This window comes from Cordyceps militaris (genome assembly GCF_000225605.1).
Source record: "Cordyceps militaris CM01 unplaced genomic scaffold CCM_S00006, whole genome shotgun sequence".
Classification (NCBI taxonomy): Eukaryota; Fungi; Ascomycota; class Sordariomycetes; order Hypocreales; family Cordycipitaceae; genus Cordyceps; species Cordyceps militaris.
The window spans coordinates 2,062,884-2,089,962 of record NW_006271974.1 but is presented as its reverse complement, the minus strand read 5'-3'; the positions used below and the strand labels follow the sequence as shown (position 1 = coordinate 2,089,962).

The 27,079-nt window shown below is 54.4% G+C and overlaps 11 protein-coding genes across 11 annotated transcripts; 4 read left to right on the top strand and 7 right to left on the bottom strand.

Annotated features, from left to right (window-relative positions):
* Window positions 1-158: 158 nt before the first annotated feature.
* CCM_07927 (alkaline serine protease AorO, putative) lies at window positions 159-2,290 on the bottom strand (the record flags this gene model as incomplete). Its single annotated transcript, XM_006673067.1, is given in 5 exon segments — window positions 159-590; window positions 682-951; window positions 1,010-1,600; window positions 1,617-2,022; window positions 2,076-2,290. The coding sequence occupies 5 exon segments, from the start codon at window positions 2,288-2,290 to the stop codon at window positions 159-161; spliced, it is 1,914 nt and encodes a 637-aa protein (XP_006673130.1).
* A 4,076-nt stretch (window positions 2,291-6,366) lies between these two features.
* Window positions 6,367-7,332, bottom strand: CCM_07926 (Methyltransferase type 11; the record flags this gene model as incomplete). Its single annotated transcript, XM_006673066.1, has 4 exons — window positions 6,367-6,536; window positions 6,592-7,023; window positions 7,088-7,195; window positions 7,260-7,332. 4 exons carry the CDS (start codon window positions 7,330-7,332, stop codon window positions 6,367-6,369), a joined length of 783 nt encoding a protein of 260 aa, XP_006673129.1.
* A 298-nt stretch (window positions 7,333-7,630) lies between these two features.
* On the bottom strand, window positions 7,631-9,403 carry CCM_07925 (efflux pump antibiotic resistance protein, putative; the record flags this gene model as incomplete). The annotated part of the gene is made up of 4 exons (XM_006673065.1): window positions 7,631-7,911; window positions 7,985-8,086; window positions 8,157-8,655; window positions 8,708-9,403. The coding sequence occupies 4 exons, from the start codon at window positions 9,401-9,403 to the stop codon at window positions 7,631-7,633; spliced, it is 1,578 nt and encodes a 525-aa protein (XP_006673128.1).
* A 1,083-nt stretch (window positions 9,404-10,486) lies between these two features.
* CCM_07924 (uncharacterized protein) lies at window positions 10,487-11,392 on the top strand (the record flags this gene model as incomplete). The annotated part of the gene is made up of 2 exons (XM_006673064.1): window positions 10,487-10,611; window positions 10,855-11,392. 2 exons carry the CDS (start codon window positions 10,487-10,489, stop codon window positions 11,390-11,392), a joined length of 663 nt encoding a protein of 220 aa, XP_006673127.1.
* A 381-nt stretch (window positions 11,393-11,773) lies between these two features.
* CCM_07923 (uncharacterized protein) lies at window positions 11,774-12,461 on the top strand (the record flags this gene model as incomplete). Its single annotated transcript, XM_006673063.1, has 2 exons — window positions 11,774-12,108; window positions 12,176-12,461. The coding sequence occupies 2 exons, from the start codon at window positions 11,774-11,776 to the stop codon at window positions 12,459-12,461; spliced, it is 621 nt and encodes a 206-aa protein (XP_006673126.1).
* Window positions 12,462-12,923: 462 nt separating this feature from the next.
* CCM_07922 (uncharacterized protein) lies at window positions 12,924-13,895 on the bottom strand (the record flags this gene model as incomplete). Its single annotated transcript, XM_006673062.1, has 1 exon — window positions 12,924-13,895. The coding sequence occupies one exon, from the start codon at window positions 13,893-13,895 to the stop codon at window positions 12,924-12,926; it is 972 nt and encodes a 323-aa protein (XP_006673125.1).
* Window positions 13,896-14,551: 656 nt separating this feature from the next.
* CCM_07921 (glutamate carboxypeptidase) lies at window positions 14,552-16,895 on the top strand (the record flags this gene model as incomplete). The annotated part of the gene is made up of 3 exons (XM_006673061.1): window positions 14,552-15,383; window positions 15,451-16,751; window positions 16,812-16,895. 3 exons carry the CDS (start codon window positions 14,552-14,554, stop codon window positions 16,893-16,895), a joined length of 2,217 nt encoding a protein of 738 aa, XP_006673124.1.
* An 830-nt stretch (window positions 16,896-17,725) lies between these two features.
* CCM_07920 (uncharacterized protein) lies at window positions 17,726-18,430 on the bottom strand (the record flags this gene model as incomplete). The annotated part of the gene is made up of 3 exons (XM_006673060.1): window positions 17,726-17,893; window positions 17,945-18,057; window positions 18,139-18,430. The coding sequence occupies 3 exons, from the start codon at window positions 18,428-18,430 to the stop codon at window positions 17,726-17,728; spliced, it is 573 nt and encodes a 190-aa protein (XP_006673123.1).
* A 1,549-nt stretch (window positions 18,431-19,979) lies between these two features.
* On the top strand, window positions 19,980-22,004 carry CCM_07919 (Phospholipase A2; the record flags this gene model as incomplete). The annotated part of the gene is made up of 6 exons (XM_006673059.1): window positions 19,980-20,158; window positions 20,221-20,398; window positions 20,449-20,696; window positions 20,762-20,848; window positions 20,926-21,586; window positions 21,663-22,004. The coding sequence occupies 6 exons, from the start codon at window positions 19,980-19,982 to the stop codon at window positions 22,002-22,004; spliced, it is 1,695 nt and encodes a 564-aa protein (XP_006673122.1).
* Window positions 22,005-22,464: 460 nt separating this feature from the next.
* CCM_07918 (MFS drug efflux transporter, putative) lies at window positions 22,465-23,088 on the bottom strand (the record flags this gene model as incomplete). The annotated part of the gene is made up of 1 exon (XM_006673058.1): window positions 22,465-23,088. One exon carries the CDS (start codon window positions 23,086-23,088, stop codon window positions 22,465-22,467), a length of 624 nt encoding a protein of 207 aa, XP_006673121.1.
* A 690-nt stretch (window positions 23,089-23,778) lies between these two features.
* CCM_07917 (metalloprotease 1) lies at window positions 23,779-25,351 on the bottom strand (the record flags this gene model as incomplete). Its single annotated transcript, XM_006673057.1, has 4 exons — window positions 23,779-23,913; window positions 23,983-24,430; window positions 24,472-25,013; window positions 25,079-25,351. 4 exons carry the CDS (start codon window positions 25,349-25,351, stop codon window positions 23,779-23,781), a joined length of 1,398 nt encoding a protein of 465 aa, XP_006673120.1.
* Between the last annotated feature and the right edge of the window lie 1,728 nt (window positions 25,352-27,079).

Genomic DNA, 27,079 nt, shown 5'->3' with positions numbered 1-27,079 from the left:
ACAGGTATTTAGGTACCTAGTTCTGAGGCGATCACACAGCCTGTGCTAAAATTGGGTCTAACAGGATATGAGCCAATCAGGGCGCTGCAATATCGAGCCAACCGCCAAAATAAATACACCAAAATGCTTTTTACCCCTAAAATCCTCTCACCACAATTCTACGCAAGGTTCAGGAAGACCTCGAGCATCTTGTCGAACTTCGGCGTTCCCATACCCGTGGTCGGATCCCAGCCTCGGGTCGCATTGAAGCCCTTGTCCTTGCAGACGCCGCCTCCTGTGTACATGCCGCCCTTGACGACGTCGTGGAAGATTTCCTCGTGCTGGTACAGCGTCGGGTTCACGAAGCCGACCGGGCCCTTGCCCCTCTTGATGCGTTCCTCGTTGATGAGGTTGAACATGGCGCCGATGACGGGCGCGCTCATCGAGGTGCCGCCCTCGTACAGAATCTTGCCCTGGTACACGATGAAGCCAAAGTCGCCGGCGGCGGCAATGTCTGGGTAACCTCGGCCCGCACCGTTGTACACGCCGCCGCTTGCGTATGGGATCTTCATGTCCACAGTGCTGTAGTTGGCGTAGCCGGGATCGTGGGACTGGAAGTATCTGTGTCGTTGTCAGTTTGTTTTCATGGACATATTGGTCATGTCAACTGCCACGTATTTGTCATCCGACGTACCGGTTCACTGCGTGCTTTTGGTATTCTGGGCGAGGGAAAATGTTGCTGAATCCACCTCCGGGCGAGAACCACCGAGTCACCATCTCTTCATCCCCCGCATCGCCGCCCGGCACGATTTGCGTGGAGCCGACCGAGGTCATGTACGGGCACGAGGACGACTGGTCTGCTGTAAAAACATCACCATTCTCACCCAGACATCCTTCCTCTGCAACACCCCTGTCGCCGCTGGCCAGGAACATTGAGGTGCCCTGCAGACCCAGCTTCATAAACTCGTCACACTGGCGCTACACCAAAACATCAGAATATGCTCTCAACCAGGTCAGAAAAGATACGAACCTTTTGGTAGTTGACCGGGTAGTCCTTCTCCGGGAAGCCATACGAAATGCTGATCACGTTGGTCCTGTTAAAGACACCACACTGGTGCGCAGACGGGGTCCCGTCGACGTTGGGGTCATAACCACCCATGTAGTCACAGTAGCTGCCGTCAATCGCGTCGAGGAAAAAGTTAAAGTACCCGTGTGGGTGCGCGTCGTCGTACTCGGTCTGGAAATCGACGATTTGCTGCGGCCAGATGAGGGGATACGCGAGCTGAAAGTCGAGCGTCGACTCCTTGCCCGCCTCGGCGAGCGTGCCGTTGGCGCGGTCGTGGCCGATGATGTTGACCTCAGGGTGGGTGCCGTTGGGGATCTCAGGCGCAATCAGGGTAAAATACTTGTCCAGGTCTTCCTGGGCGTACTTTTGGTGCTCCGACTCGTAGATGCCCATCTTGTTGCTCGGGTCAGCAAGGCTACCGCGGGGGACGTTGTACATGGCGCGGATGCACTCGGGCGTCACGATTTGGGAGCATTTCTTGCGGTTTCCTAAAAGTCTGTCAGTCTCTTGCGCACCGTAGCCCGAAAAAAGTCGCATCATGGCTACCTTGGTCGTCTGTCAAGCCAGGCACAACAGTTCCCTTCGCCCGGGCTTCGAGGATCTTGCGGCGGGCAAGGCTGCTCTGCGCACCTCCTGCCGCTCGTTTACGCATCATGGCCAGTCCAGGCACGACAAAGTCGACAACATCAGAGACGTCGCTGGGCAAGCTGTACTCATCCGTTCCAATGTGCTCCACGTCACCTCTGGCGTGATGGTAGACGTGGTAGCGCGTCTGAAGAATGCTCTCCAGCCTGTCGACCGTGGTGGAAAAGTAGACGGAACCGCCGCTCTTGGGGACGACAAGGGACTTGTCCGAGATGCCCGCGCCGGCCAGCCATCTCTTCACGGACTCGACAGACTCATCAGCTGGCTTGAACAGCTCAGCAACCTGCTCGGCGCTGTAGTGTTTTCCGTAGTTGGGAGAGTTGGGATCGGAACTAAGACCGTGTTAGCTTGCACGTATTGTCCTGGGCTGCTCCTCAACACTTACACATCCATCAGGTAGTCCATGCCCTTGTCCAAGTTGCGCTGCTTCAAGGCAACTCGCACTTGGATGCGCTCGTCGGATGGCACCGCATCGCGCTTGGAAAAGTTGCTCCTCGCAGTCGTGTTACGTCTCTCATGGACAACATAGCGCGTGCGCGCCGAGGGCACTGCGGCAACCGAAGCCACCAGACCCAGCAAGTAGACCGAGGCCAACTTCATCGTAAAAGAAACAGGTAATAATGTCGATGAATGTTTTCGAGGCCAAGACACTAGCTTTCTTGTGCTGTTCGAATCTAGGTTGTGGCTGCGATGATTCTTTATACCCTCATCGCGAGACCAATGCTATGCGGGACTTGGCATCTTGCCATCTTGGCATCTCAGTAATGATCCAATCGTATGGTTGATTCGGCCCTCTCAGAATATTTCCCGTATGGTGACGCGTCAATACGAAGTCCGTCCTCTTTAGGAAGGCAGTTCAGTATCCCTCCATGCCATTGCTCCAAAGCAGGGCTTCTCACGGTTTATTGCGGGCGAGCAATCATCATGGTTACATCGATGAACACACTCTGTGAGCTAGTGTTTCAGGAACCATTTAAACTTCCACCGCGTTGATTAATCCTCTATGGCAGTTTACCCAAAGTGATGACGCGGCAATACGAGGTGGGTTCTCGTGAGGGTTATTTTGGTAATAGGCAATGCAACTATAGCAAGGTAGAGCTCTTCCACTTTCACCGCGTATAAGTTGTAAACTCCTCAACTGACGGATGAATTAGGGTTTCGGAACCGCTCGCCGAGATTGCCCTAGTAAACCTTCTGTTCACCGTGTTAGTCAACCCACCTCATTAGCCTATCAATCAGGCGCTGAGCTAGTATTCATGCTTAGTAGCTATGACGAACATGACCGGTAAAGTAATAGCAGTCGAAATTTCCAGACCTCTCAAACCCTCCAAACTCTGCCAATACAAGACATGAACAGATAAAGAAGTGGTGCAAGTGACCATATGCGGCCCGGGCGCATTCCCTCTGCTATCGGAGAGTTTGAATGAGTCCATCTTATGCCTGTAAGGGCGGCTCTTAACGACTGCAATCTGCCAAGTCCGCGGGAACGCGGCCCGCTCCACGGATCTAGCCATCGATTCCTCACCGACGTTGACTCTTCTTGGCAACAGGTAGACGTGCTCCATTCCTCATGCCATGTTCTAGCAGGGAGACGATAGGTAAACGGCCCGTTTCGAGGCAGGAAATCTAACACGAGCCCTCTCAAAGATCCATTGAACGCCGGAGGGTTTGGCGGGTTTTTAGCCCCATTGCTCCTGGTTAATCGCTCGATTGGTCTATTACTGTCAAGTTAGCGCAAGTTAGCAACAAGCTAACTAGTTCACTAGTGGCAATGAGGGACGGACCAAATCGCATGGACTGTTTCAAGCATTGTAAAACTAGTACGGAGTTTTATATACTTGTCACTCACTCGCCTTGCAAACTACTCCAACGTTAGTAAATGTTAGATAAAGGTCTGAATTCAGATGATTGTGATTACGTACAAATAGAGAGGGGCCAAAAAGGTCTTCAGCCAATAAGAGGCCGCAGTCACAGCAGAAGCCTCGTCCATCAGATTGGCCAATAATTGCAAAAGGGAGTGGCAGCTCCATCCAGGAACAAACAACAACAACACCAGGCAATCACAAACTTCACGCCTTTCCACCAGATTGAACGAGCGACCTCGCAGACATGAAAACCACACAAGCTGCCATTCGCGTGCCACTCGACGAGCGAAATGGAGGCGCCCGTGTCGAGGACAGCCATGATGGCGGGCAGGCTCTGCCTGGTGCAAATTCGACCCCCAAAAACACCCTTTTCAATGCATTCCATTGGCTCCTGATATTCTCCGTGAGCTTTGTGCAAAGTTCTTCCTGGGTTGATAAGCAGTGCGAGCGCTGGCCAGTCGAAATTTGGGGGTGCCCTGCGGGCTGCCTGGGAGGATGGTCCGCAGTAGCTGTTTTGTATGGGTTCCTGGTGGCGGCCTGTGTCAAAGGATGTAATCCCACAACGACCATACTCACTGGCACTGCTGCTCTTGTAGGGCTGAAGATGGCTGCGATTGCATCGGCAACGCTCTGGTACAAGGTCTTTTCTTCGGGAACGACGACAGGAAGCGATTGAAAACATGTACAACAGGCAGATTCTTATATACCCAGATGTTAACGTCGCTGGCTGTTGAAAGGCTACATATCCAGGGCAGGAGAAGGGGGATAGTGTGATAGTATTTGGTCTCGAGGTTTGAAACTACTGGATGAACGTTGTGGGTTCGAGGTTTTGGGATCCGGCTGCATGCGGAACAAAGCATTTATAGAGAAAATTTTGTATACCCAGAATGGATTTTGGCTTTATAAATAGACATCTGTCTCGTACCTCTAAATCCGGAAGTCATGTAACCCAGCTGATATGTCACGAGCGCTTCGTGAACAGTAGTAAGTGGTGATGCTATGGTACTTGCCTTGGGGGCCCATCAGGCCGACGATACATCACCATCCTTTACAGACTGCGACTTTGTATTGCCGGGGTTGTTGCTTGTTCTCAGCGTCGTTACTCTCCGCACAATACACGACAATGTAGCAAAGTTCTAGATGAGCGGCCCCTCTCGTCATAGGAAAATGGTCACGAGTCTCGCGAATACAACTGGACACTGGGGAGTATCACAGGGTGTTTTTAGCCGCATCGACGGGCACTATTTACAGCTCTTTCTGATTAGCCGCTTGAAGCTTGGGTGTAGTGCTATGGGTTCTCATTAGGCAAAGAACCAGTAGCGGCGAGGAACTGTCACCTCGATCTCTCACGCAGATCAATCGACGCGAATTGCAGTAACCTCTTTTGGTGCGGAGCTCGGCACGGGCTTGATAGCACTACGAGTAGGTACAGATGACGAACGGTCACATGGCGTACGGAACAATGGTTTGCTGTATGTAGTTTGCTCATGACGATTTAATAGCCTGTTATCACAATATAATAGAGCATCAGAGTGACTAGTTGCCTTGTCAAATTCGTGGATATCCGCGGCTAATCCCCTTGTGCTGGCACAACTATTCGGTTGGCATGCACAACGTCGACGGTGTTTTTAGTGCAACAGCATTCCCACAATGCAATGCATTTGTGGTACCCAAACGAAAAATAGCTATTTGTTTTGTGTGGGTATCGGTGCCGGCCCGGCAAGAAGTCTCCAAGGACCAATTTCCTGCGGCCCCAGTATGTGTCTTTTACACAATGTATCGAATTTGATTTACGAGTTGCCAATACAGATTTGACGCTGCTTTAAAAGCGGCGGCACCCCGCAACATCTAACTAGGTACCCCAGCCACACGCCCTCCCTGTATCGGTGGGTGGGCTGGTAGATGAGACGCTAGGGTTCGACAAGACAGGGTGTGCGCAGAGTGCAGAGTCCGGGAGACCAGATCTAGCCCTGATCCCTTCTAAGACATACATTACTAGATCCCAGCTGAGCTCGGTAGTTTCTGGCAGGGAACAACAACGCCACTAAAGATGAGATCACCGCCAGCCCGCACCTCGCAACAGCCACCTGCCACGCCGCCATGCACCTCGTGTCGTCTTAGTCCCCTGAACCAAGTCGTTGCGAGACCGGGACGGCCAGCTGTCATTTTGAATTCCTTTTTGCACATCCCACAGGTTGACTCGAAAGAGGGGCATAAATGGGACATTCCATCGCCTCCGCCTTGCCTCACCGACCGGCCGGCGTCATGTCTTGATGAGGTGCGATGATGCACGACGTACACGCCGCCGATGCGCCGCCCACTATTCACATGTACACACCCAAGACTACCAGTATCGTGTCCATGCCAGTAGACGCCCTCTGTCGCACGCCGCCAACCCTAGTCTTCAGCTCTGTTCCATGTCTCTCCTCGGCATCTGGCTTTTATCTTGTGATTTCTCGGCCATCTCATTGGACGCGATTGGCACGGTGCCTTGTGCCTACCGTCAGATTATCGCGGCGTGCATGCCCGAAACCAGATTGCTGGCCGACGGAGAATACTTCCCGCGCCGATACGCGGAAGACGGCGACCTGTTCTTGGCAAAAGCAAAGATACAGCAAGATCGCCCAAGAGGTGGAAATTAGCGTCAATGGTAAGCACTTCTGAATGCCTTGACCTTGACCGAGCTCAGCCAAGGCCGCTGGAACCGTTTTCTCCCGAATGACTCCCTGATCACGGAGTGAAAGTTGAGAGATGTGAATATTGAAGCTGATCCACGCACCTTCTACTCCGTAACTCTATAGTGGTTCTCTCCTATGCCTTCTTCACCAAGACGCCCCAAGTTCTCGGCAGAAACGTGAGGGGGTCGTCCTCCACCTTGACGTCCTCCAGGCCCTCCCAGTCTCCTGCAGCTAAAATGGCGCCGCGAATGTCCCTGTTCATGTTGCAGCCTACAAATGTGCTCCAAGCAGGATTCCAAAGCGCTGCATGTCCGTTAGTCGCTGTGTACGTAGTGGAAGATGTTGACGCATCACATACTCTGCGCAATTGAGGTCAAGGTATCTTGGCTCTTGCCGTGCTCCCAGAAAATGAACTGGCCGCCAGGCTTTAGGAGCTTGTATATTTCCTTCATGATGACGCGGGGGTCGTTTACGGCACACATGACCTGGATGCTCAGGATTGTGTCCATGCTGCCCTCTGTGACACCCTCCGCCCGAAGAATGTCGCTGTCCTCGATACCGCAGGCGAGAAATTTGTAACGCGACTCGAGGTCGGTATCCTGCAGCTTCTTGGCAATGTCATCCTTGAAATGGGGATTGGGATCGATGGCGTGGATGAACTCTACAAGATCAGAGTCAAATCGATGGATCTGGTTGCCTGGGCCCGGGCCGAGCTCGAGGATCTTGCCTCGGGACTGCTTAACAAGGGAGGGAACGACGGTTGTGCTCTCGTACTGGATGAAGCCCTCAGCTGTAAAATACGCACATTAGTCAGACGCAGGGCGTGGTATTGGTGGCGACGAGCGAGCTCTCACAGGTTTCGATCAGGAGGCTGGCGACGCCCAAATCGAGCTGCTTCGCGGGACTCCACAGAGCCGCAAATCCACGGGTGCGGAAAGCTTCCTTGAAGGCAGCCCAGTGAACTGTATCCTATTGTTAGCTTGGTACTACACAGACCGCCACGGGACACCACCTCTGTTCGCGTACTCGTAATGGCAGGCCAGAGAAGCTGCAGCGGCGACCAGAGGCTGTTGAGACGGGTAGGTTTCGGTCGCGGCATAATGAAGCACGTCTGTCTTTGGCAGTTTACAGCTTCGCGGTCTTTGTCAAGGTAATATACGCGCTGGAACGACGAGATAGATCTTTTGTAGATTGGGTAGAACGAATGCGGGGAAAATGACGGTTGTTGTAAAAAGACAAACCCGGCGTGTCACCCCAGCCGCAGTCGACACCTTGACTCGCATTGTGTCACGTGCGACTCGTCACTATGAACACGCTTTAAACACTACAATAAATTTACGAGCTTTTCAATATTTGCTACTTAGATTTACAGTTAGAATATTTCGAGGATTTTGCATCTAGCATGCTCTGGTGGCCACCTGCTTGCCATGTCGCTGCCTCAAGCCGTAGTCCTTGATGAACAAACAGAGGCATAGGTGGATCGAAGCGAGCACTGCAAACGTGACATATATAACAGTGAGACTATGCATATACGCTCCTGAAATTAGGCGTCTCTCCGAGTCGGTCAGATCCAGGTCTTTCAAGGCAAAGGCAGAGGATGTTAGCTCGGCGATCAGCTCGGGGCTGAAGCGGTGCTGTAATTGTGCGAAGAGCAGGTTGGTTAAAATAGTGCCAGAGACTACAACGAGCCGGTTAGTAGATGATTGTTTGATGAATCCTTGCCCCATGTTTCTAGCCAAGCAAGGACGTACCCGTGGTGCCAGTTGCGCCGCCCAAATCGCGGACGAAATTGCGCAGACCGGTCACAACCGCTCGGTTTTCTGTATCAGAACCTGCAAGCAATCCCACAAGAACTAACAAAAGCTGCAGCATTAGTAAATGCTCTCGAAATTTTGCAACTGGCATGTCGCGACGAGCACTCACCAGGCTGGAGAGAACAGCCGACGCCCAGTCCGTCTAGGACTCCCACGAGCGCAACTTTCCAAATTTCAGTTGTCTGGTTGAACATTAGTTTTCCAATTCCAGCAAGGACCCAGCAACATGCTCCAAAAACGACAACTGGCTTGTAGCGACCTGTGGCGGATATAATGATGCCTGTCAGGGCAGACGTAAGCCCATGGGCGATGACCATGGGCAGCAGGAGGGTGCCAGCGCGAGCGGGACTCGCACCGCGGACGTTTTGAAAGTACAGAGGCATCAGAAACAAATTTCCCCAGTAGATCCAGCCAATAATTATGTTGGTACCGATTAGAATGTTTGTGGATCGTCCGTATCGAAAGAGTTGCGCGGGTAGAAGAGGGAGTTTGGCGAAGCGGAATTCGATTGTCAGGAAGATGCTGAGAAGGACGACTCCGGCACAGAGCATGCCTATAGTAGTCGCAGAGTTCCATTGTAATTTTGAACCACCCAAAGAGATGGGTATCTGTAATTATTGTTAGGGTTGGCAGCCGCGGCAACTCCGTAATGCGACTTACAAGAATGAGCGAAATACCTGCCAAACTAGCCACCGCGCCGGGCCAGTCAAGAAGCTTCAACCTACTGCAAACATTCGCATCTTCGACACTCCTTGGAGACGAAGGCCACACAGACACCAGATAGGCAATTGCAGCGACGCACAGCGGGCAGACGAACCAAAATGCCCACCGCCAGCCAAAGTGCTGCGTCAAGGCGCCGCCCACCACCGGCCCGAGGCCGTTGCCAAACGCGACCGCCATGCCCACCATACCAAAGTAGTACCCGCGCTGCTCCAGACTCGTAATGTCCGCAATGGCAATCTGCACGAGCGCGTTGATGGCGCCGGCGCCGAAACCCGTGGCCGCGCGCGAGACAAACAGCTGCACCGGCGTCGCGCAGAAGCCGCTCCAGAGGTTGCCGGCGCCCATGATGGCGAGCGCCGCGACGAGCGCAGCGCGGCGGCCGACAATATCGGACAGCCGGCCGTTGATGAGCTGGATGCTGGTGCTCGTGATGAGGAAGCTGGCGCCGACGAGCGAGATGGAGGCGCCCGTGTCGAGGGCGGCCGCGATGGCGGGCAGGCTCGTCGACACGGCCGTCTGGTCCAGGAACGAGGTGAATTGGATCAGGGCGAGCGCTGGGAAGACGGCGAGGAGACGGCGTTTGGACAGCGCGTGGGACTGATTCTGCAGCAGCAGAGGGGTAGTCTCGTCCATGATGCCTCGCTTTGTCTGTGTTGCCTCTGTAATGGCCCTTTGCAAGGACTATGTTGCAGGCCGCACATTTACTTTTCAAGTCTTGATTACAAAATAATGGACCCAGTCCAATTATTCATCGGTCCCTGGGTGAATTAAAAATGACATTCGGAGTATCCTAAGCCTCCCATTTCCCAGCCGGTATCGCATTACTCTGTCTTGGGCGGACGGATATCCCTGTTGGAGTCCCTCTCAGGTGGCTTCGCGAGCACGCCAGGGGTGTGTCTTTAGACCCTGGCGCCTCGACTCTGCCAATTTCACAGCTTTCAACGTTGTAACTACATTTGTAGACCAGTTGCTATTCGTAGTGCAAGCTCTCATCGGGGGTTGTATTGCGTTTTGTGGGATGTTCCTTTTTTGAGCATACTTCGCAGCCCTGCATGGTAACTTTTGTGCAGCCGACCACCATGGCACAGATTCTATGAGAGATCAATCGCTAAAATTTCCCTTGTATATAAAGCGACTAAATCCCGACTCTTTCTCAGCCTTATTAGTCTCGTCACGATTCGCTAGCCTGCGCACCTCAAAGAATGCACATCTTCAAAGTGCATCAGCAAAGTGCCGGAGCCTGCTGCCCAAGCCATCCTGATGGTTGTCGTGATGTTGGTTTAATTGCTGTATCATTGGCCGAGACTTCACCGAAACCTAAATTGACTAAAAGACAACGATGCGGAACTACACGGCTTCCTCTGGAAAGCGCTTATTTTATGACTGGTCGTCATGCGGCGTACCGTTGGGTAACAGGAAGCACTGGTGCATCGGCAGGTTACTGCTTCCTTAGTCAACGGGTGCACGCAAATCGAAGGTCCAACTGGCAGACAGCCCGGCTGAAAACGATTTCCTACGCAGGTGAGCCCCCTTCAAAATGTTGCTCAGACCCTGTATAGCGATAATTCCAGCATCAAATCATCATGTCTGCTCCCTGCCAACAAGCTGCGCAGAGGTTGATCGACCTTCTCGAGCCTCTGGCGCGTTCCAACGACGACCATCGATCAGCGAGTGGTGCAGGTGGTACTGAACCCAGTATCCTTGGCGCTATCCAAGATGTCGTATCAGCTCTCGCTTCAGCGGACCAACTTCATGCCGCCTTTCATGATGGAAAGACTCACTATCCTCTGGGGCATAACCTATCAGCAGTCCTACCGACAGGTGCCCGGCGCTCTATCCGCGTATATGGGAGACTATAAGGAGGCTCTTTTGAAGATGTCGTAGTGGTCCCGTGTGCCTTTTCGAATTCGGTTTCAGTCAGATCTCTTCTGAAATCCAGCGGTACCAAGTGTCGTAACTTGGATGGTGCAGCATCGCAACCGCCTTGCGTCCCACCTATCGCCCCATTACCAGGCACTGGCGCTTCGTGCTGCATGCCCGGTCCCCGGCTGCGGCCTCGCCGAAAAACACGGCCGATTGAACAGATACAAGGCCGACAGCATCGTATTCCATTGCTCGTGCCATGGAAAGCACTCGATCCATCTGGCGGCACCCACTAAGGTAGCTCGCCTGGAAGCCAACGCGCCGACGCGCAACCTGATTCGCTCCATGAGTCACATTTTGGACAGCTCGACGCACCATATTCGAATCACTGGTGCAGATTACGCGGGCACGTACCAAGAGGTGTTTCTCTACCGACCTCTTGCGGAGTGGTCACGGTCAACGGGGCTGGGGCAGGGTCGTACACCACACATCCTGTACGCACCACTTGTGGTTGACTGGAGCGGTGCGAAGCTGTCGAAAAGCCTCTATGTCGGCGAGGGCGGCTACAGGACGATGGAAACCCTGGGTATGGGCGGACTGTGCAGCTATGCCAATCTCAAATCTCAGTATGGAGAAGTCGGCCTTCGGATCATATGGGCCGAGGTAAAGTTTTGGTTCGCGAACCCGCACAAGTTATTTCGAGCATTGTACTCGGTCGAGTATTTCCGGGGGATCTTGCAGGGAACGAGGTGGCAATGAGATCAGAATGGAAGTGTATCAAGCAGTTTATTAGTTGATAACAGGTAGGTACCTAGCCCGAAATTGTTACCGCAGTTGTCATTGAAGGCCTGAATTCTTTGAGCGAATCTTCACGTGATTCCATGGCAAGAACCTGTCGTGGTACCCTACCTAGTTATTAATCACCACAACACCAACACACAACACACGAGGTACCGTCCAGTTTTTCTTCCTTGTTGGCACAATATCAAGGCGCCTTTCTACCAATCTTCCTGGCTGTGATTCGCCTGCTCGTGCATTGCAACTGCTGGGCAGCTAGGCATAATACACCACAAAATAGCACCATTCTAAATCCACCACTCGAGGCAACATCTCCCACTTTTTATACCCACATCCTGCACAATGGCGCCTCGAAATATTCCGACTCCAGCTGTTTCTGGCACTCAGGCGACTCTTGGACCGTACCTGATTCGACGCGCGACCGCATCGTCAGCAGCCACCCCCGCGAAGCCGAAGCCCTCTTTGCACAGCAAGAAGCGTCCGTCAGCCAAGATGGACGTGTCCAACCGCGTCGAGTCCGACGTGCTCATGTCGATCCTGCCTGTGCACTTGAACAACATTGCCACGAGGCAAAAGAATCACGAATATCGCAAATACCGCCTGCAGGACGGCGTGGAGCGCCTCTGGTTCTACGAGACGCGTGGCACGCGCGAGGACCCTGGACGCGGCGCCATCACGTACGACCGCAGCCGATTTTTTTTTTTTTGGCCAGCCTCGTTCCTTGCTAACTTGCGACCCTCTTAGTCATATTGCTACAATTCCCCCGACAATACGCCATACGCCGGGCTCTGTGCCAGAGGAACCACACGGCATTGGCAATGCAGACTTTAATGCGGGTCTGAAGAAGTCGAAATATGGCTATCCGATCCTGGAACTGTACGAACTAGTCAAGCCGCTCACATTGGATGAGATGAGGAAATCGTGGGGATTGACTGCACCGATGGGGTGGAGCTATGTCAAAAAGGGCCTCTGGGAACAGCAATGGGGGAATGAGGACGGACGGGAACAGCGCCTGAAGAAGCTCTTTTAATGATATAATGACATAATGATAGAACCTGACGAAACCTCGAGGTCATTCGCGACCAGTCATTATTTGAAGAGGAGTCGAGGAGCCGAAAGGCGGTGAGTGTTTGTTTGCATACATACACAGTCACTCCCCTACGATTTGTAAAATTTTATACCTATAAACCCTTACAATCTAAGTTCCACGCCGCTAGCAGGGGCCTAGTAAAATAAGCTAATGCTAGCTCTTTCTAGTTACTTTCTTCTAACTAAATAATTAAGCCACCTATCTTGCAGTTTTTAGTGTCATGTCGGAACTCTTGGCTCTTTTCTTGGCGGGTCTCCGCAGCTACCAGACATCAGACACAACAGCAACATCAGCATCAAGAACAATGAGCAATCCTATATTTAATCACACGATACATATCGGACCTGTATACCAACAGGACCATTTTGAACAATTGAAAAAAGATACACAGCAACCCTCGTCTCACGGAAACGGAATGGCGTCCCATCGGATACGACGCAGGTGACGCTCAGGGTCCTTGATGTGATTTCGCGCATGCAGCCATCGCCTGTTGTCCATCAAGATGATCGTACCAGCCGGGCAGTCGGTCGCCTTCAAGTGAACCGTCGACCTCGCCGCCCAGTCCTCGCCGCCCGCCGAGCCCTCCAGCAGCCCATCCAGCTCCGCCAGCGCCGCCTCAGCCTCGGCCGTCAGCGGCTGGAGCAGATCCCGCCTGTACCGCATCACGCACGTCTTCTGGCCGCCCTCGGCCTCACGGACCGCCATGACGCTGCCCACGATACTCGTCCGCGCCGGGTCCTTGATAAACTCTGGCGGGATGGCGATGCGAAACTCGTCGCGGCGCAGGGCGGCGCGTGCCGCCGGGGACAGCGCGGCGCCGAGCGTCTCAATATTCATCGCCGAGAGCGTGCCGCCGCCGGCGCGGTCGTGCTGCAGCACGTGCAGCCCAAAGAAGCGCGGCGGCGCGCCCTCGTAGCTGCAGTCGGTGTGCCAGGGGAAGTCGGCCATGGTCTCGGAGCGCGCCTGGTGGTCGGCCGTCTGCAGCGGGATCACGCGGCCGTCGCTCGGCCGCACGTCCCAGAACCAGCCCTGGGACGCGCTGTGCGTGATGGGCAGCGCGTGCCCGTGCCGCGCGTGGAAGCTGCACACGAGCGCCGACAGGAAGTCGCTGCCCGGGTCCGGGAAGCCCAGCGTGAGCCGCGCCATGCCGCGCCGCGAGAGGGCGTCGTGCACGCCGGCCACAAAGGACGGCTCCGTGGCGCTGGCCGCGTCCGCCACGGGGAATGGAGGCGCTAGCTGGGCATCGTGCGCCGTTCGTGCGTCTTGTAGAGTGGAAAAGGATGGGATGGGGACGTGTTGGGCTCGAGAGGGCAGCGGCCGCTTGGTGGAAAGCCGAACGGCGGCCCGGTATACTCGGGGAAGTGCATTAGCCATTCTCATAGTCGCAATGCAGACAACAGAGGGACACGGGTAACTAAGGAGATGGCACTTTTCCCTTTTCAACATCCAACACTTGCTCCGTCACGTCATTGCTTTTTTTTTTTTTCATGCCCGATTAATACCCTTCCCAGTGATGCGGTGCGCATGGATCACCCGGTACGTAGCTTTTTTGATGCGCCTCGATGCTAGCACGCAATGCCCGGCGCGGCCCAGCCTAACCGTATCCGCAGCGTATATTGTATTAAGACATGCATTGATCATCGTATTCTTCAGAGACAGGTTAACGCTTTTTTTTTTACAGACATGGGTGGCAAGCGGGTCGAATGGGGGGGAGTGGCCGCATATTGTCGACACCCTACTGCCTCTCCCAGCTGCACCCCCTCGCGGTACCACCAAGTCACTTCAAAGTCACTGGTTCGTATTGTCGTTCCGATAAGCGTGCAAATTTCATTGCAGACATGGAGGAGATCCGCTGGGTCCCATACTTGCTCCAACTCTGAATCATTTTGCGCCTTCGCTGTCCGACCCGATAGCTCTGACCGGGGGTAGTGCAAAGTGCCAGGCGTTGTCAGGCTACCTACCGCAGTTTGCCAAAAGCCCTCGTCATGCATCTCTCAAGACAGCATCGCAATTGCATCAATTGAGTAGCAATGCCTCCGCTTTCAATTCAATCAGCAAGCAAAGGGGCGGCCTCGTCTGGCGCGCCTCTAGTTCCCCCGCGTCGCGAGGGCAGACTTCACACTTGGTTCAACAGAATCTTTATCTTTGTTTTTGCCATTGGTCTGTACTATCAACTCTGTGCATACTCTGGTCGCAATCCATCCGCGCCACTCACCTCCTCCTCTTCATTTAACCTCCATCAGACGCTGCTGTCCGTCCCCTCGCCCGACCGCGCGCGCGAATGGAGCGCCTACTACACCAACTCGAGCCACCTCGCGGGACAGGGCTGGGAGCAGGCCCAATGGACAGAGTCCAAGTGGAAAGAGTTTGGCATCCCCGACGTCCAGATTGCGTCGTATGACGCCGACCTGCCCGTGCCTCGTGCCGAGAACCAGCGCGTGGCCCTGCTCCAAGGCGACAAGGTGCTCTATGAGGCGCCGCTGGTGGACAACACCAACGGCAGCTTCACGCCCGCGTACTTTGGCTTCTCGCCCGATGCAAACATTACCGCCGGCTTTGTGTACTGTAACTTTGGCAGTCAGGGGGACTTTGACGAGATTGCGCGCGCCAACATCAGCGTCGTGGGCAAGATTGGCATCATGAAGCTCGGCAATGCGTCGCCGACGCTCAAGGCGAGCGGCCTGGACATCTTTCGAGGCATTCAGATCTCGAATGCCGAAAAGGCCGGGCTGATTGGCGTCATTCTGTACACGGATCCGCAGAATGACGGCACAATCACCGAGGCCAACGGCTACAGGCAGTTCCCGGCCGGCATCGCACGCCCGCTGACTGCCATTGAGCGCGGCGGCTTTGGCAACTCTGGTATGTCTGCTTCACGACCACAGCCACACGGATCTTTCATAGGCAGCGACTAACAAACCACGCGCAGAGGACTACCACATGGGCCTGCTGCCCAAAATCCCCTGCATCCCAGTCTCCGCCGCCGACGCCGTCGAACTCCTCAAAGTGCTCAACGGCATCGGCCCATCGGCTCGCAAAATCGGCGGCCGGTGGCTCGGCGGCGCGCTCTACGTCTACGACGTCGGGTACCACATTGGGCCGTCCCCCGCCGGCGTCACCATCAACCTGATCAACAACGCGCCCGTCGTCGCCTCGCAGAGCCACAACGTCATCGGCACCATCCCGGGGCAGATCCGGGACGAGGTGGTGATTGTCGGCACGCACCGCGACTCGTGGGGCCCCGGCGCGGGCGACCCGGGCAGCGGCTGCGCGGCCATCAACGAGGTCGTGCGCAGCTACGGCGCGGCGTACCGGCAGGGCTGGCGGCCGCTGCGGACCGTCGTGTTTGCGAGCTTCGAGGGCGAGGAGTTTGCGCAGATTGGCTCGCTGCTGTGGATCGAGCACCACCTGGCGTGGCTGCGGGCGACGGCCGTGGCGTACCTCAACGTCGTCGTCGCCGCGTCCGGGTCGCAGTTCCACGCCAAGGCGAGCCCGCTGCTGCACCGGGCCGTGTGGAACGCAACGGCCCAGGTCGAGTCGCCGACGGTGCCGGGACGGTCCGTCCTGGACGTCTGGGGCGGCTCCATCGACCCGGCCGGCGGCGGCGACGCCGTGCGCTTCCAGGGCCTGCCGTGCGTCTCGACCGTCGACATTGGCTTCGCCCCGGGCCTCGGCGATGCCGTGTTTCCCTACCACACGGGCTTTGACGGCTTCGCGTGGATGGACCGCTTCGGCGACCCCGGCTGGAAGCACCACGTCGCCAGCGCCAAGCTCATGAGCCTCATGGCCGCCCACCTGGTTGAGTCGCCCGTCGTGCACATGAGCGCGCACGACTACGCCAAGGCCATCCAGATGTGGCTGCATCGCATGTGCGAGCTCGGCAAGTGCTCCCCCGAGGTGGACCTCTCTGAGCTCATGGCCACGGCGGCCAGGTTTGCGCGCGCGGCTGTACGGTTTGAGGGCTACGCCGACACCCTGCGGTCCGACTCTGGTTCGCGGCCGGGCCTTGCGGGACGGTTTACGAATGTCGTGGATCTCGGTGCCGAGGCGATACGCAGAGTCAACAAGGTGTATATTGCCCTGGAGCGCGAGTTTTACCATGAAGGGGGCATGGATGGGTACAACAGTCTTCACCATGTGCTCTTCGGGCCCGCTGCCTGGCACAATGTCGCGGCTCCGATGCCTGGTCTGGATAAGAGCCTGAGGGCAGGCAATTGGGAAAATGCCAAGGTGAGTCTACACGCATGAATATCTTGTCCTGATTTTGCTAATTTCTTTTTTCTTTTGTAGAAATGGAGAGACGTGTTGATTGAAAAGATTGGCAATGCTGCGGGGTTACTGGAGGATCATCTGGAAACTGTTGGAGACGACTAGTCGTTACGTTTGTACAGTACCGTATAACTGCGGCAGTAGAAAGCACGTCGCTCATTGATACTTGAGGGCTAGAGTCGAGTCACACGGTCTGCTGCATGAGCCTCTACCTAGTCGTTTGCCACGACTGCGCAGAGTTGGCATCCATTGACACGAAAATATAAAATATATCTACCAGTTATCACGAGGGCTAATTCGTAAGGACTCACGTATCTTGATCTTCACCTCAAACTATATCATCTCACCATGCCGGCGGAGGCGAGCCCCATGTTCGAGTTCCCCATTCTTGTGTCGATTGGTGAAGTACATACATGATCAACCATCTTTTCAATTTATCCAATGAACACAATAATTATACTGCCATGGAGCCTAAATGGGAAAAAACTTGTCCATTCTGTGACTTGGTCATGGGCCGTAAATGGATCATGGGGTGGCTGGTCCAACAGGGCTTTGGATATCGAATCTCCCCTCTCCCAAACAAAACATAAAATCACTACTACGCCCTTATGTAGTTTGCTAACGTGGGGGACAAGAGCCGCCAGATATCCAAGTTGCGACAAAGACCACACAAGGCGCCGCCATCTGGACACCACGCAATTAGCTACCTCGGAGACAGAGAATCTTGAGACGACCAACCTCGGAATTAACACTAACTATCTGCGTCCTTCACTCCCCCTGAAGGACGTCTGTATTAGACTCACAGTATCCTCGGAGCATAGACTGATGAGCTTTTGTAGTGTACGGCAATTGCTGGCGTCTCAAATCAACGCGTTGACCCGGCTGCTACCCTATTGGTCAGGCGGCGGCGCTTGACACGATGTTGACGAGTAAACTCACACGGAGAGAGTCTTGTCAAATATTTGATCGATTTTTGCGCAGCGAATATGAGTGTACAAGTATCCCGTCCAACTGCACTTGCTCACACCCGACGTTCTTTGGTGGGGGACCGAGTCTGACTCCTCGTCTGGTTGACCTTGAACTCTATGTTGGTAGGTTGATGCCTAATAGCGGGATATGACGGCCGAAATACTACACAGAATATCAGAAAGTACCGGCGAGATGATATGTATCAATTGAACCCCCATGAGGGTTTTGTCTCGCGTTTGCTCGCGCAAAGTCACGTTCGTAGATGTGTGAGGTTGACGAAAGCCAGACACGTCAAGGTCTGAGCCAGCAAGACGACGAGCAATCAAAATGCAATCATGAGCTTTGGTGAACATTGAAAGAATTATCCGTGGCTTTTAACCTGTATTGGACTGTAACCAGTCTTGCGGAACTTTTGCCGGGTGGCCCGTAGCCTCTCCGAGCAGAGATGCTGGGTGTGCACGAGGCGGACACTCATCAGATTCGGCGACGAGCACATATGATGGGGGCGAGTCAAATTTATTTGATTGGACCCGGTGATTGCTGCTAGCATCCGCGATACAGCAGAGCCAACTCCCGTGCCTGACCAGGGATGATTCGGCACTGAGCTTCCCGTCTCCTCGGCCTGCTGCCTGGCCGTCATGAAGGCGGCCTTTGACGGGCGACAGCAACATTGTGAGAAAACAACACGACCAATGCGCCACACTCGGCGATTTCGAGCAGCACGCTTCCTTTTTTTTGCGGCTGTTTACGCGAGACTGGTACGACAATGGACGTGACTGGCGTGGCCGAGGTCAACAATCGCCCGCGCATAAGAGGGGACGCTTGAAATGGGTGGTTCGAGGCGAGTCCATCAATGCCCGATATATCTGTGCTGGTGGAAAATAGCCGTGTTTCCCAGCTCTCTGGGTCAGAGGGGGAGGGGGCCTCCCACGTTTCTCCGCCTCACTTATACGAAGGCATGAAGCAAAGGTTGCCCGAGCGAACCATACTCGACACATTGCGCCTGCCAGTCAACGTGGCTATACGAGGGGCTGAAATTGAATATAATGCCCAAAGTAGTGTTTATTTTCTACGTCGAGTGAAATGCCTCAATCTCTGTTCTGGAAAGGTCTTGTCCGTTTTGGGAATCACTGTAGCGCAGGCATTATTGGGCGGAATGTGGGAAAACCGAAGGCCTGGAAGAGTGGCACATTTGTGCCGGACCGCCTCTTTCTGAGCATTTTATGCGTGGCACAGCGAGGCTATTCAATGGCCCGCCCAGGCAACTGTCCGAGGGCACCGACTAGTGATGCAAGCCACAGAAGCCTAGAACAAATGACATGCAATAGTCATGACAACAATGACGCCACCGGCCAGGGGTGGATCTGGAACAAATCTCTGCGGTAGTTTTATCAATCGGAGCAGCCCATCGAGGGGTGATCCCTATGAGGATCTTCACCTACACTGTACTGATCTCATAGACGAAGTCGTCTAGAGGCTGTCAGGAAACGGAATAGGCCTACGTTACTACCATTGTTGTTACTTTGACACGCTGCTTTAGCCAAAAACAAAAACCAACCAATTGTACATGTGTTCCATGAGGCGGAAGAGGCACGCTTGTGGTTCCAATAATAGACAATGCATTGTGACCTAAGCAGCTTCCAGCTTGGCACAGACCGATTTCAACCTGATGAAAGCCCAAGCCCATTCTGTGCACATTTGCCGACTACAGGGATCCCAGTCGTTCCATTTTCCTAGCGGGTTAACTCTATTCAGAACCTTTGCGACCGCTCCCCCGATCCAGCGCCCCCCAGCTTTGACCGGCCCCGCCCATCATCAACCCACGTTTCTCAAGTAAGGCTGTTTCGAGGTACAAGGCTGACGATGCCCGACGGCCCGCGCTTGTGGTGTGGTTTGGTTCTGGGCCCTCGCATGAAATTGTGGTCGGGTCTGGGCTGTGCGAGCGTGGCCGACGCCTCCTTTCCTGGGCTGAAGTATTGGCAGGGCGAGCTTGAGCATTTGGTGGCGGCGAGCTGAAGTCGGGGGAGCTGGTAGCTGCCGGCTGATGATTGATGATCAATACACATGTTGGATACCGGTGAAGGATAACAGCCAGTAGATGAAGAAAGTGCTTATATAGTCCGGCAGAGGACATTTGTAAAAATATCCCCTGTTTTTTCCAGCACACTTGCTAGTCAATTGAGTGCACCGCTTCATATCATCAACCCTCTCTCTACCATCATGCGTCTCAACTCTGCCCTTGTGCCGCTGGCACTGCTCCTCCACGGCGCGGCCGCCGCGTGCAACTCGGACAACTGCGCCCGCGCCGTCACGGGCACCCGTCGCGGCGACCCCTTTGAGACGACGGCCAAGGCCGACTGCAGCCGCTTCATGACCAAGACTGTGACGGGCAGTGCCGTGTAAGTGGCCAGCGCCCAAAAAAAAAAACAAAAAAAACACTGTGTGCTGATAGTATACCTAGAACCGTGACAAACACCGTGTCCATTACCGCAGCTCCCAATGCTCCCCAAGCCACCGTTGTCAAGCGCGACGGCACCGCCGCCGTGCCGTCGTACGCGTCCGCCTGCTCCGGCACGAGCCGCTACTCGAGCGCGTGCTCCTGCTGGGGCATCACGGCCGGCACCGTCACCGTCACTCCTGTAAGCCTTTCTTTTTCTTCACCCAAAAGAGCAACAGCTAAGATCCCTAGACCTCCATCGTCACCGCCACTGTCACCGTCACCGGGACCCCCGGCGCGACCTACACGCCGCCTGTGCCGACCAGCTACGACAGCTGCGTCTTCGACCCGAGCACCACGGGCGACTTTGATCTGCTGGATCCCACCTCGGCCCTTCCCATTATCAAGAACGGCAGCCTTGCTATGGTTGTCCAGGACGTGACGAACCCCTGGGTTCCTGTGCGCTACAAGACCGTCAAGGCTGCCGGAGCGCCGAACGGGTATGGTTTTCTTCCGCCTGCGCACTCTGCTTCTCTCACATGGGCTAATCTTATTGCTCGACTAGTGTGTACGACCTTCAGCTGGTGGCCGACGGCGCCCCTCAGTTCCTGGCCATTTACAAGTCTGGCAAGGTCGGCTTCGTGAGCACCAGGTAAGCAACACACACACGGCCCTTCTCCTCCTCCTCCCGAACGATTTCCGCACGACCAGAATTAACCCCAGACTCAGCTCCAACGGGCAAACCTACACGGGCGATGGCGATGACAAGTACATCACCTCTGCCTTTTCCTTTACCTGCAAGGGCCGTCTCACAGCAGGCATCGTCGGCGGCAGCGAGTTTCACTTTTCCATCACCACCGACCAGCGCGTCGTTGTCACCACCTCCTCCTCCTCCGGCAACACCAAGCGCGACATCCCCGTCCCCGACGGCTTCTACGTCATCCCGGCGCCGATCCCCGGTGCGCCGCCCGGCCAGCGCTGCCCCGCCGGGCAGACGGCCGTGTCCAAGGGCCTGACGCCGACGGCCAACGGGTGCGGCGCCAAGGACGGCATCAAGGTGCCGGACCTGTCGTTTGGCGAGTGCTGCAACGACCACGACATTTGCTACGGCACGTGCAGCGAGCAGTTTGGCCCCTGCAACAGCAAGTTTCTGAGCTGCATGGTCGGCTCCTGCGCCAAGTTTGCGCCCATCCCCAAGCTCTTCCTCGCCTGCAACGGCGCCGCCGCCACCTACTACCTCGCCGTCCAGTTCTTCGGCAAGAACGCTTTTGCCGCGGCCACCAAGGAGATGTGCGACTGCAAGTGCGACGACAAGACCAAGACGGCGTGCGGGGACAAGTGCGTCGATACGACCAATGATCCCGAGAACTGCGGAAGCTGCTTTTTCCATGTAAGTGCCACAAATGCTGCGCGCCCGCCAACTTGATACCCCGACGGCATTGTATCCTAATCTCCCATGTCAACAGTGTCCTTCTGGCTCTTGCACCAACGGCGCCTGCTCCTTCAACTCGTGCACCGGCAGCACCTGTGGTGCCTTTGGCCCCTGCGGCCCGGGCGGGAGCTGCGTCTGCGCCTCCATCACCGGCGGCACCGGCTTCTGCGTCAACGGCCAGACGCCGTGCAACGGCCTGGCCGACTGCGGCTCCAGCGCCGACTGTCCGCTTGGCAGCGTCTGCGCCGTAGGCACCTGCTGCCAGCGCAACGTGTGCATCACCACGGATGCTTGCGGCGGGTTCCAGAAGCAGCAGAAGCGCGGCTGGCTGAATGCCACCATTGGCGAGCCGACAAGATGGGTTGACTCGTTTTAAGCACTCACGCGTGTTGACGCCGGGTGTTTGTCTCAGGGATGGCTCATAATTGTATCTAGCTTTTAATACAGTCTATATATTTTGCAATCCGAGAAAAGCTGCTGTTCTGCTTGACCTTTTACCTCTAGGGTACCACTGTGCAAGGATAGCTACCAGAGCAAGTGATAGGAGTGAATTGGCAAACTGTTCATAAAAGCTACTGAAAGCAGTATAGTAGGGCATTATATAGACAAGGTATTTTCACCTTTGGGGGGTATTTGCTCCGACGCGCCCATCCTTTATGACCATTACACCCCGACCTAGTCCCCGGCTTACACGCCGCGATCCGCACGTTGATAAATAGCCTCTCACGCCTTATCAACAGACTCAACAGGGTAACCAGCACGCCGGCCACAATCACCAAAATATACGGCCTGTCCAAGGTATTGTCAATGTCTTCTAGTAGCGCGCCGATGAGGTACTAGGGCATGTACAGAGCCTGGCGGGCAAGCAGGGCGATGTTGCTGCCCATGGCAAAGATGACGACGAAGATAAATGGCAGCAGGCGCACACCCGACCTCGATGCCGAGTCTGGGCGGATGACCTCGAAATATAGCGGCGTCATGTAGATGGGCAGGAATATTGCGATGCCGCCAGCGGCCGCCCTGGCAAAGAATATCAGGATGGTGCGGCTGGGAAAGAACTCGACGGGACAGACACGGCGAGCGACAGAGATAAAGACAGTGTAGACCTGCAGGAAGCCGGAGCCACTGAAGAGCACGCCCAAGGCGCACAAGGAGGCATTGATCTGGGCAGAGCTCCAGGGATACGTGACGCCACCAAAGGAGACGCCCACGACGAGGCTGGCGCTGACGGCACCGATGGGGAAGGCGAAGTGCTGCCAGGAGAGCTTCTGCATGCTAGGGAGCTCTTCGAAACTGCCGCGCGGGAGGCTCATGAGAATGATCATTTGGAGCGCGAAGAGGAACTTTGAGATGAAGATGGCGGAAATAGCCAGCTTCCACTTCCAGGGGAACATCTCACGGGCCGACTGCAGCTGACTGAGGCTGCTGCGAGGTACAGAGTCGTTACTCTTGGTCACCATGTTGACTCGATGGTTAGAGGGGTATTATTCGAAAGAGAAAATTGAAGTGGTTGGAGAGCAGAAGGAATCAACTGAAGTTGGTGTTTTTTTGCGAGTGTTGAGTGTATGGATAAAGGAGCATATGGATGAAAGCAAATGGATGAAAAGCGTGTGGATGGAAAAGAATATAGATAAACCAGCATATGATGGTGTGTAACGGAGGTTTGACCAAGATCAGATGCACGATTATGTACAAAACGAGGACAAGAAAGCAGGCTCCTTTTCTCGGGGGTTCCTTCCACTCTGGTGAATAACCCAAAGTAGAATTTGTCAGCCTCTGGATTCATTGTCATCGAGCCAGCTCATTTTCTCCCTGTAATTTTTGACATGGGCTTGACACGCGCAGACAGAAACAGAGAAATAGAGAAAGAGAGCTCAATGGGGCACAGAGGACAGAGGATGGGTGGTAAGCCTCCTGAGGCGTGAGGCTATTCGCAGTTCGCGGGCCGCCGATCCGCTGATGTTTGTACCATGGCTTGCAGACCTCGACCCCAGCCAGTGACTTTGCCTTGCAACTCTAATTTGTATCTTTTAATCAGGAAAAATACAGGCGCAAGCAAATCTCAGAGTTCTCGCTCTACAGAGGTACTTGATTACACCAACAACGCCCACCTGTGTGAAACCAACCAACAATGATTCTACCTTCAAAGTTTAATTGTCTGTGACCCCCCAAACCCACCTTTCTTCCTCTTCCTGATCCTTAGGCACTGACTTGGAATCGTCTGTGATCCCCCAAACCCACCTTTCTTCCTCTTCCTGATCCTCAGGGACTCCCTTGTTATTTTCCTAGTTGTATGATTTGGGTTAGTTTCTCACACAAGAATTGGGAAGTCCGTCTCTTCAGAGGTTGCCTACCGGGTCGCTCTTATCGGGTACCTGCGGGATGGCAGCAGGCTTGCATCGTATATGATTGAAGTTCAGTTCCTCACAGGTAACCCCGCCATCGATTTCGAGAGGTCCGATCCATTCAAGGGGGCATCGGGCTTCGACCGCAAATTGTTCCGCAGCGCCACCAGCAGCCCCGGCCGGGTCTGGCTTCGCAGCACACGACAGGCGAAAGGTGTCTGTCGCGTTCCGTTCGCAGGCGAAGCCGTGCGCAAAGGACTTGGCACCATTCCACTTGACCTGGCAACCGGCCCAGAGTTCGGACTCGTCGGCGGAAAGCGGGCGTTCGGCGCTGTACTTGTGACGCAGGTAACCAAAGGCCCTCATTCGCTGGCCCTGGAGATCGGTGAAGCTGTCGCGGAAAGGACTAGAGAAGACCGAGAGTGGTGAGAAATTAGCAAAGTTCTGGTAAACATGGCTGCGGGAGTCGTGGGAGTGTAGATGGCCGAGCCGACTTACAAGTAATCCATGAAATTGTGGTAGTTGCTCGGTCGCCAGGCACCACACTGGAAGACTTCGCCGCCGTTGTCTTCTCTCCTCTGGTCCAGGGGAATGCTGTTTGTCGCATTCTCCTGCGGCCAGGTATCGTCAATGTAATCACCAATATCACAGCCCTTGTCCCACGGATGCAACAGGCCCAGCCAATGACCGACTTCGTGAGTAATGATTTTGCCTCTAACGGCCTTGATAGTCGTGGCACGCATGGCGCATGCATCAGTGGGAACCACAGTCTTCCACGAGAGCTCGCCGTTCAGGTAACGGCGTTCCGGCAAGGTACAGGAGCCAGCGGCACCGGCGAGGTGAGCCAGCCAGATGAGATTCAGGTCCGCCCACTGGCCCCGTCGTATGCCACGTGTCAATGTCTTAGATATTTTCTTGCGGTCTGTCACGGTGGCCAAGGTCTCGTTCAGGGTATAGCTCGTGTTGACATGGGTGAATGAAATGCCAAACCTCCCAAAGTCCTGGTTCAGCATGTCGACGACGGATACAACGTCCTCTTTCTGCCAGAAAATTAGCCTGGCGCACGGTGACGATGGCGACATTGCGTAGAGCAGCATCAACATACCGATACATAACCTCCCTCGACAGTCTCGTTCGCGTAGACCACGTGCCCGAAAACTCGAAAGTTCATATCGGGATACTGCGGCGCTTGGCGGACGTCTAGAGACGGCGCAAGACTGGCGTTATGCTCATAAAAGGGCGCCGGGTCAGCAGACTCCAAGTCAAGGTCACCCTGACACCAGATTTCTGTCCCATCTTCAAGAGTTGGGTCGGCGGTGCTCGAAACAGCAACCTGTGCCAGAAAAAGGGGAAGCAGAAGAGTCAGAAATTTCGTCATGGTAGAGATCAGCTGTCATGGACGAGGAGACAGGCAAAAATGATGGGAGAGAAACAGTTGCAAGAGAGCTCTTTGGTAATATATATAGCGACCGAATAGGACAGGTTTTTGTTCTTTTATTTCAAAATATCTTTTAAAGGCTTCTGTCAGACCGGAATGGCGGAACCTCTCCATTTCGCATGGCGCCAATTTCCTTGATTAAAATTATCATCGTAAGTTGCAAATGCTCTGGGCCCATGACTTGGCACATATCCCACCCTGTGGGCTGTCAGATATTGACGGAGGCTGGAGATGACATACCTTTTAGAAATATAGGTATAGCTACTAAGGCTTCACGTTTGACTCGCGCAATTGTGAGTCGAGTAATTTGTACGGAGCTCTACTGGCATCAAGGCAAGTCGTCAAGTGGATGTATACTAGAGGGCCTATTAATAGCTAGGTAGTTTATTAAGCTCTGAGCCTGACTAGGTGGAAATCAGTCGACATTGGCTCGAATCCCGAGTTCAAAATTATCCGCCAACACTACATTGTTGTGCCGCTATCCGTCGTTAGCGCGGCTTGCGACAGCTACAAGAAAAGGAAAATATTAAAAGTAAGCTTGCCAAGCCTCCAGCTCATCCCAATCTATAATCACAAGCTATATCTCGATGCACTTTCCTTATAGTAGCGGCGGGCGGCCGTGTGCCTAGTTACCATGCTGAGTCAGTGAGTCAGCCAAGGAGGCATCCAAACTCATCGCCACGCCTTGGATCTCCTGGTCTATACCTACTTGCCTATGTAATAGCCCTCGAAATAGAGTGGCTTATTGATGACTAGCCTGCGTATTATCCCATGCTCTGTGTCATTGATCAGTGAAAAGCTCACGTCCAGCTGACTCGTTATCCAGGTATCCATACTCTCGTAGCGTCCTTTGACCTTTTATCCCCCCCCCAAGACACAGACTGCCTAGGTATTTGGCACGATTTCCATTATTCGGTACCTGCCTAAGTGCGTCGGTCCCTCGCCATTCCCCAGCCAACGCCTTCTCTTCTCCTTTAATCCTGTCGCTCCTTTTGCTTCACCATTCACCTCCTCGCCAATCCTAGCCAAACTTTTCTTCCTCGCCAATCTCTTTTGCACGAGCCGGATATCTCGATACACACTGCAGTCTGCGACTTGAAAGCCAACTACGAATCAGCAATACTCCGCGCCTGACTTTGGAGGGCTATGCTTCCTGCGTCTGACGTCTGACCATGAAACAAGCGACGCCTCTGGCTGCGTCCATAGTCACCTCCAGTTTGTTTCCTCTTGTTTCCTGTCATCTTGAATAGAAGTCTGTTTCGCGGCCTGGGCAGCAGGTCAGGCAGCCTGGTCAAAGTCAAGGATCATAACCTGTTGTCGTTGCGTCACACTAGTTGTGGAGCGTGAACTTGGAAGGGTGATGAATTGGTACTCTCTACGGAGTACATACCTCCAGAACTCCAGAACAGAGGCCGCATCTTCGTATGGCCATGTTCAGCGTGGCTGTGGCTGTGGCTGCAGCTGTTTGCGACGCCTCTTCCTTCGAGCGAGGCCTCCAACCACAGGCCCAAGAAGAAAAAGCCGGCCAACTGAGCGACCGTTGTGTATCATCGCGTCGTCGGTCAAGACCACGTCAGATACCCCACGTCGTCGTCTTCTGGCACGCACACATGGCAATATCGCGTCTGCAGGTTGTATTTTTCAACATGCATTAGCAGCAAAGATCAA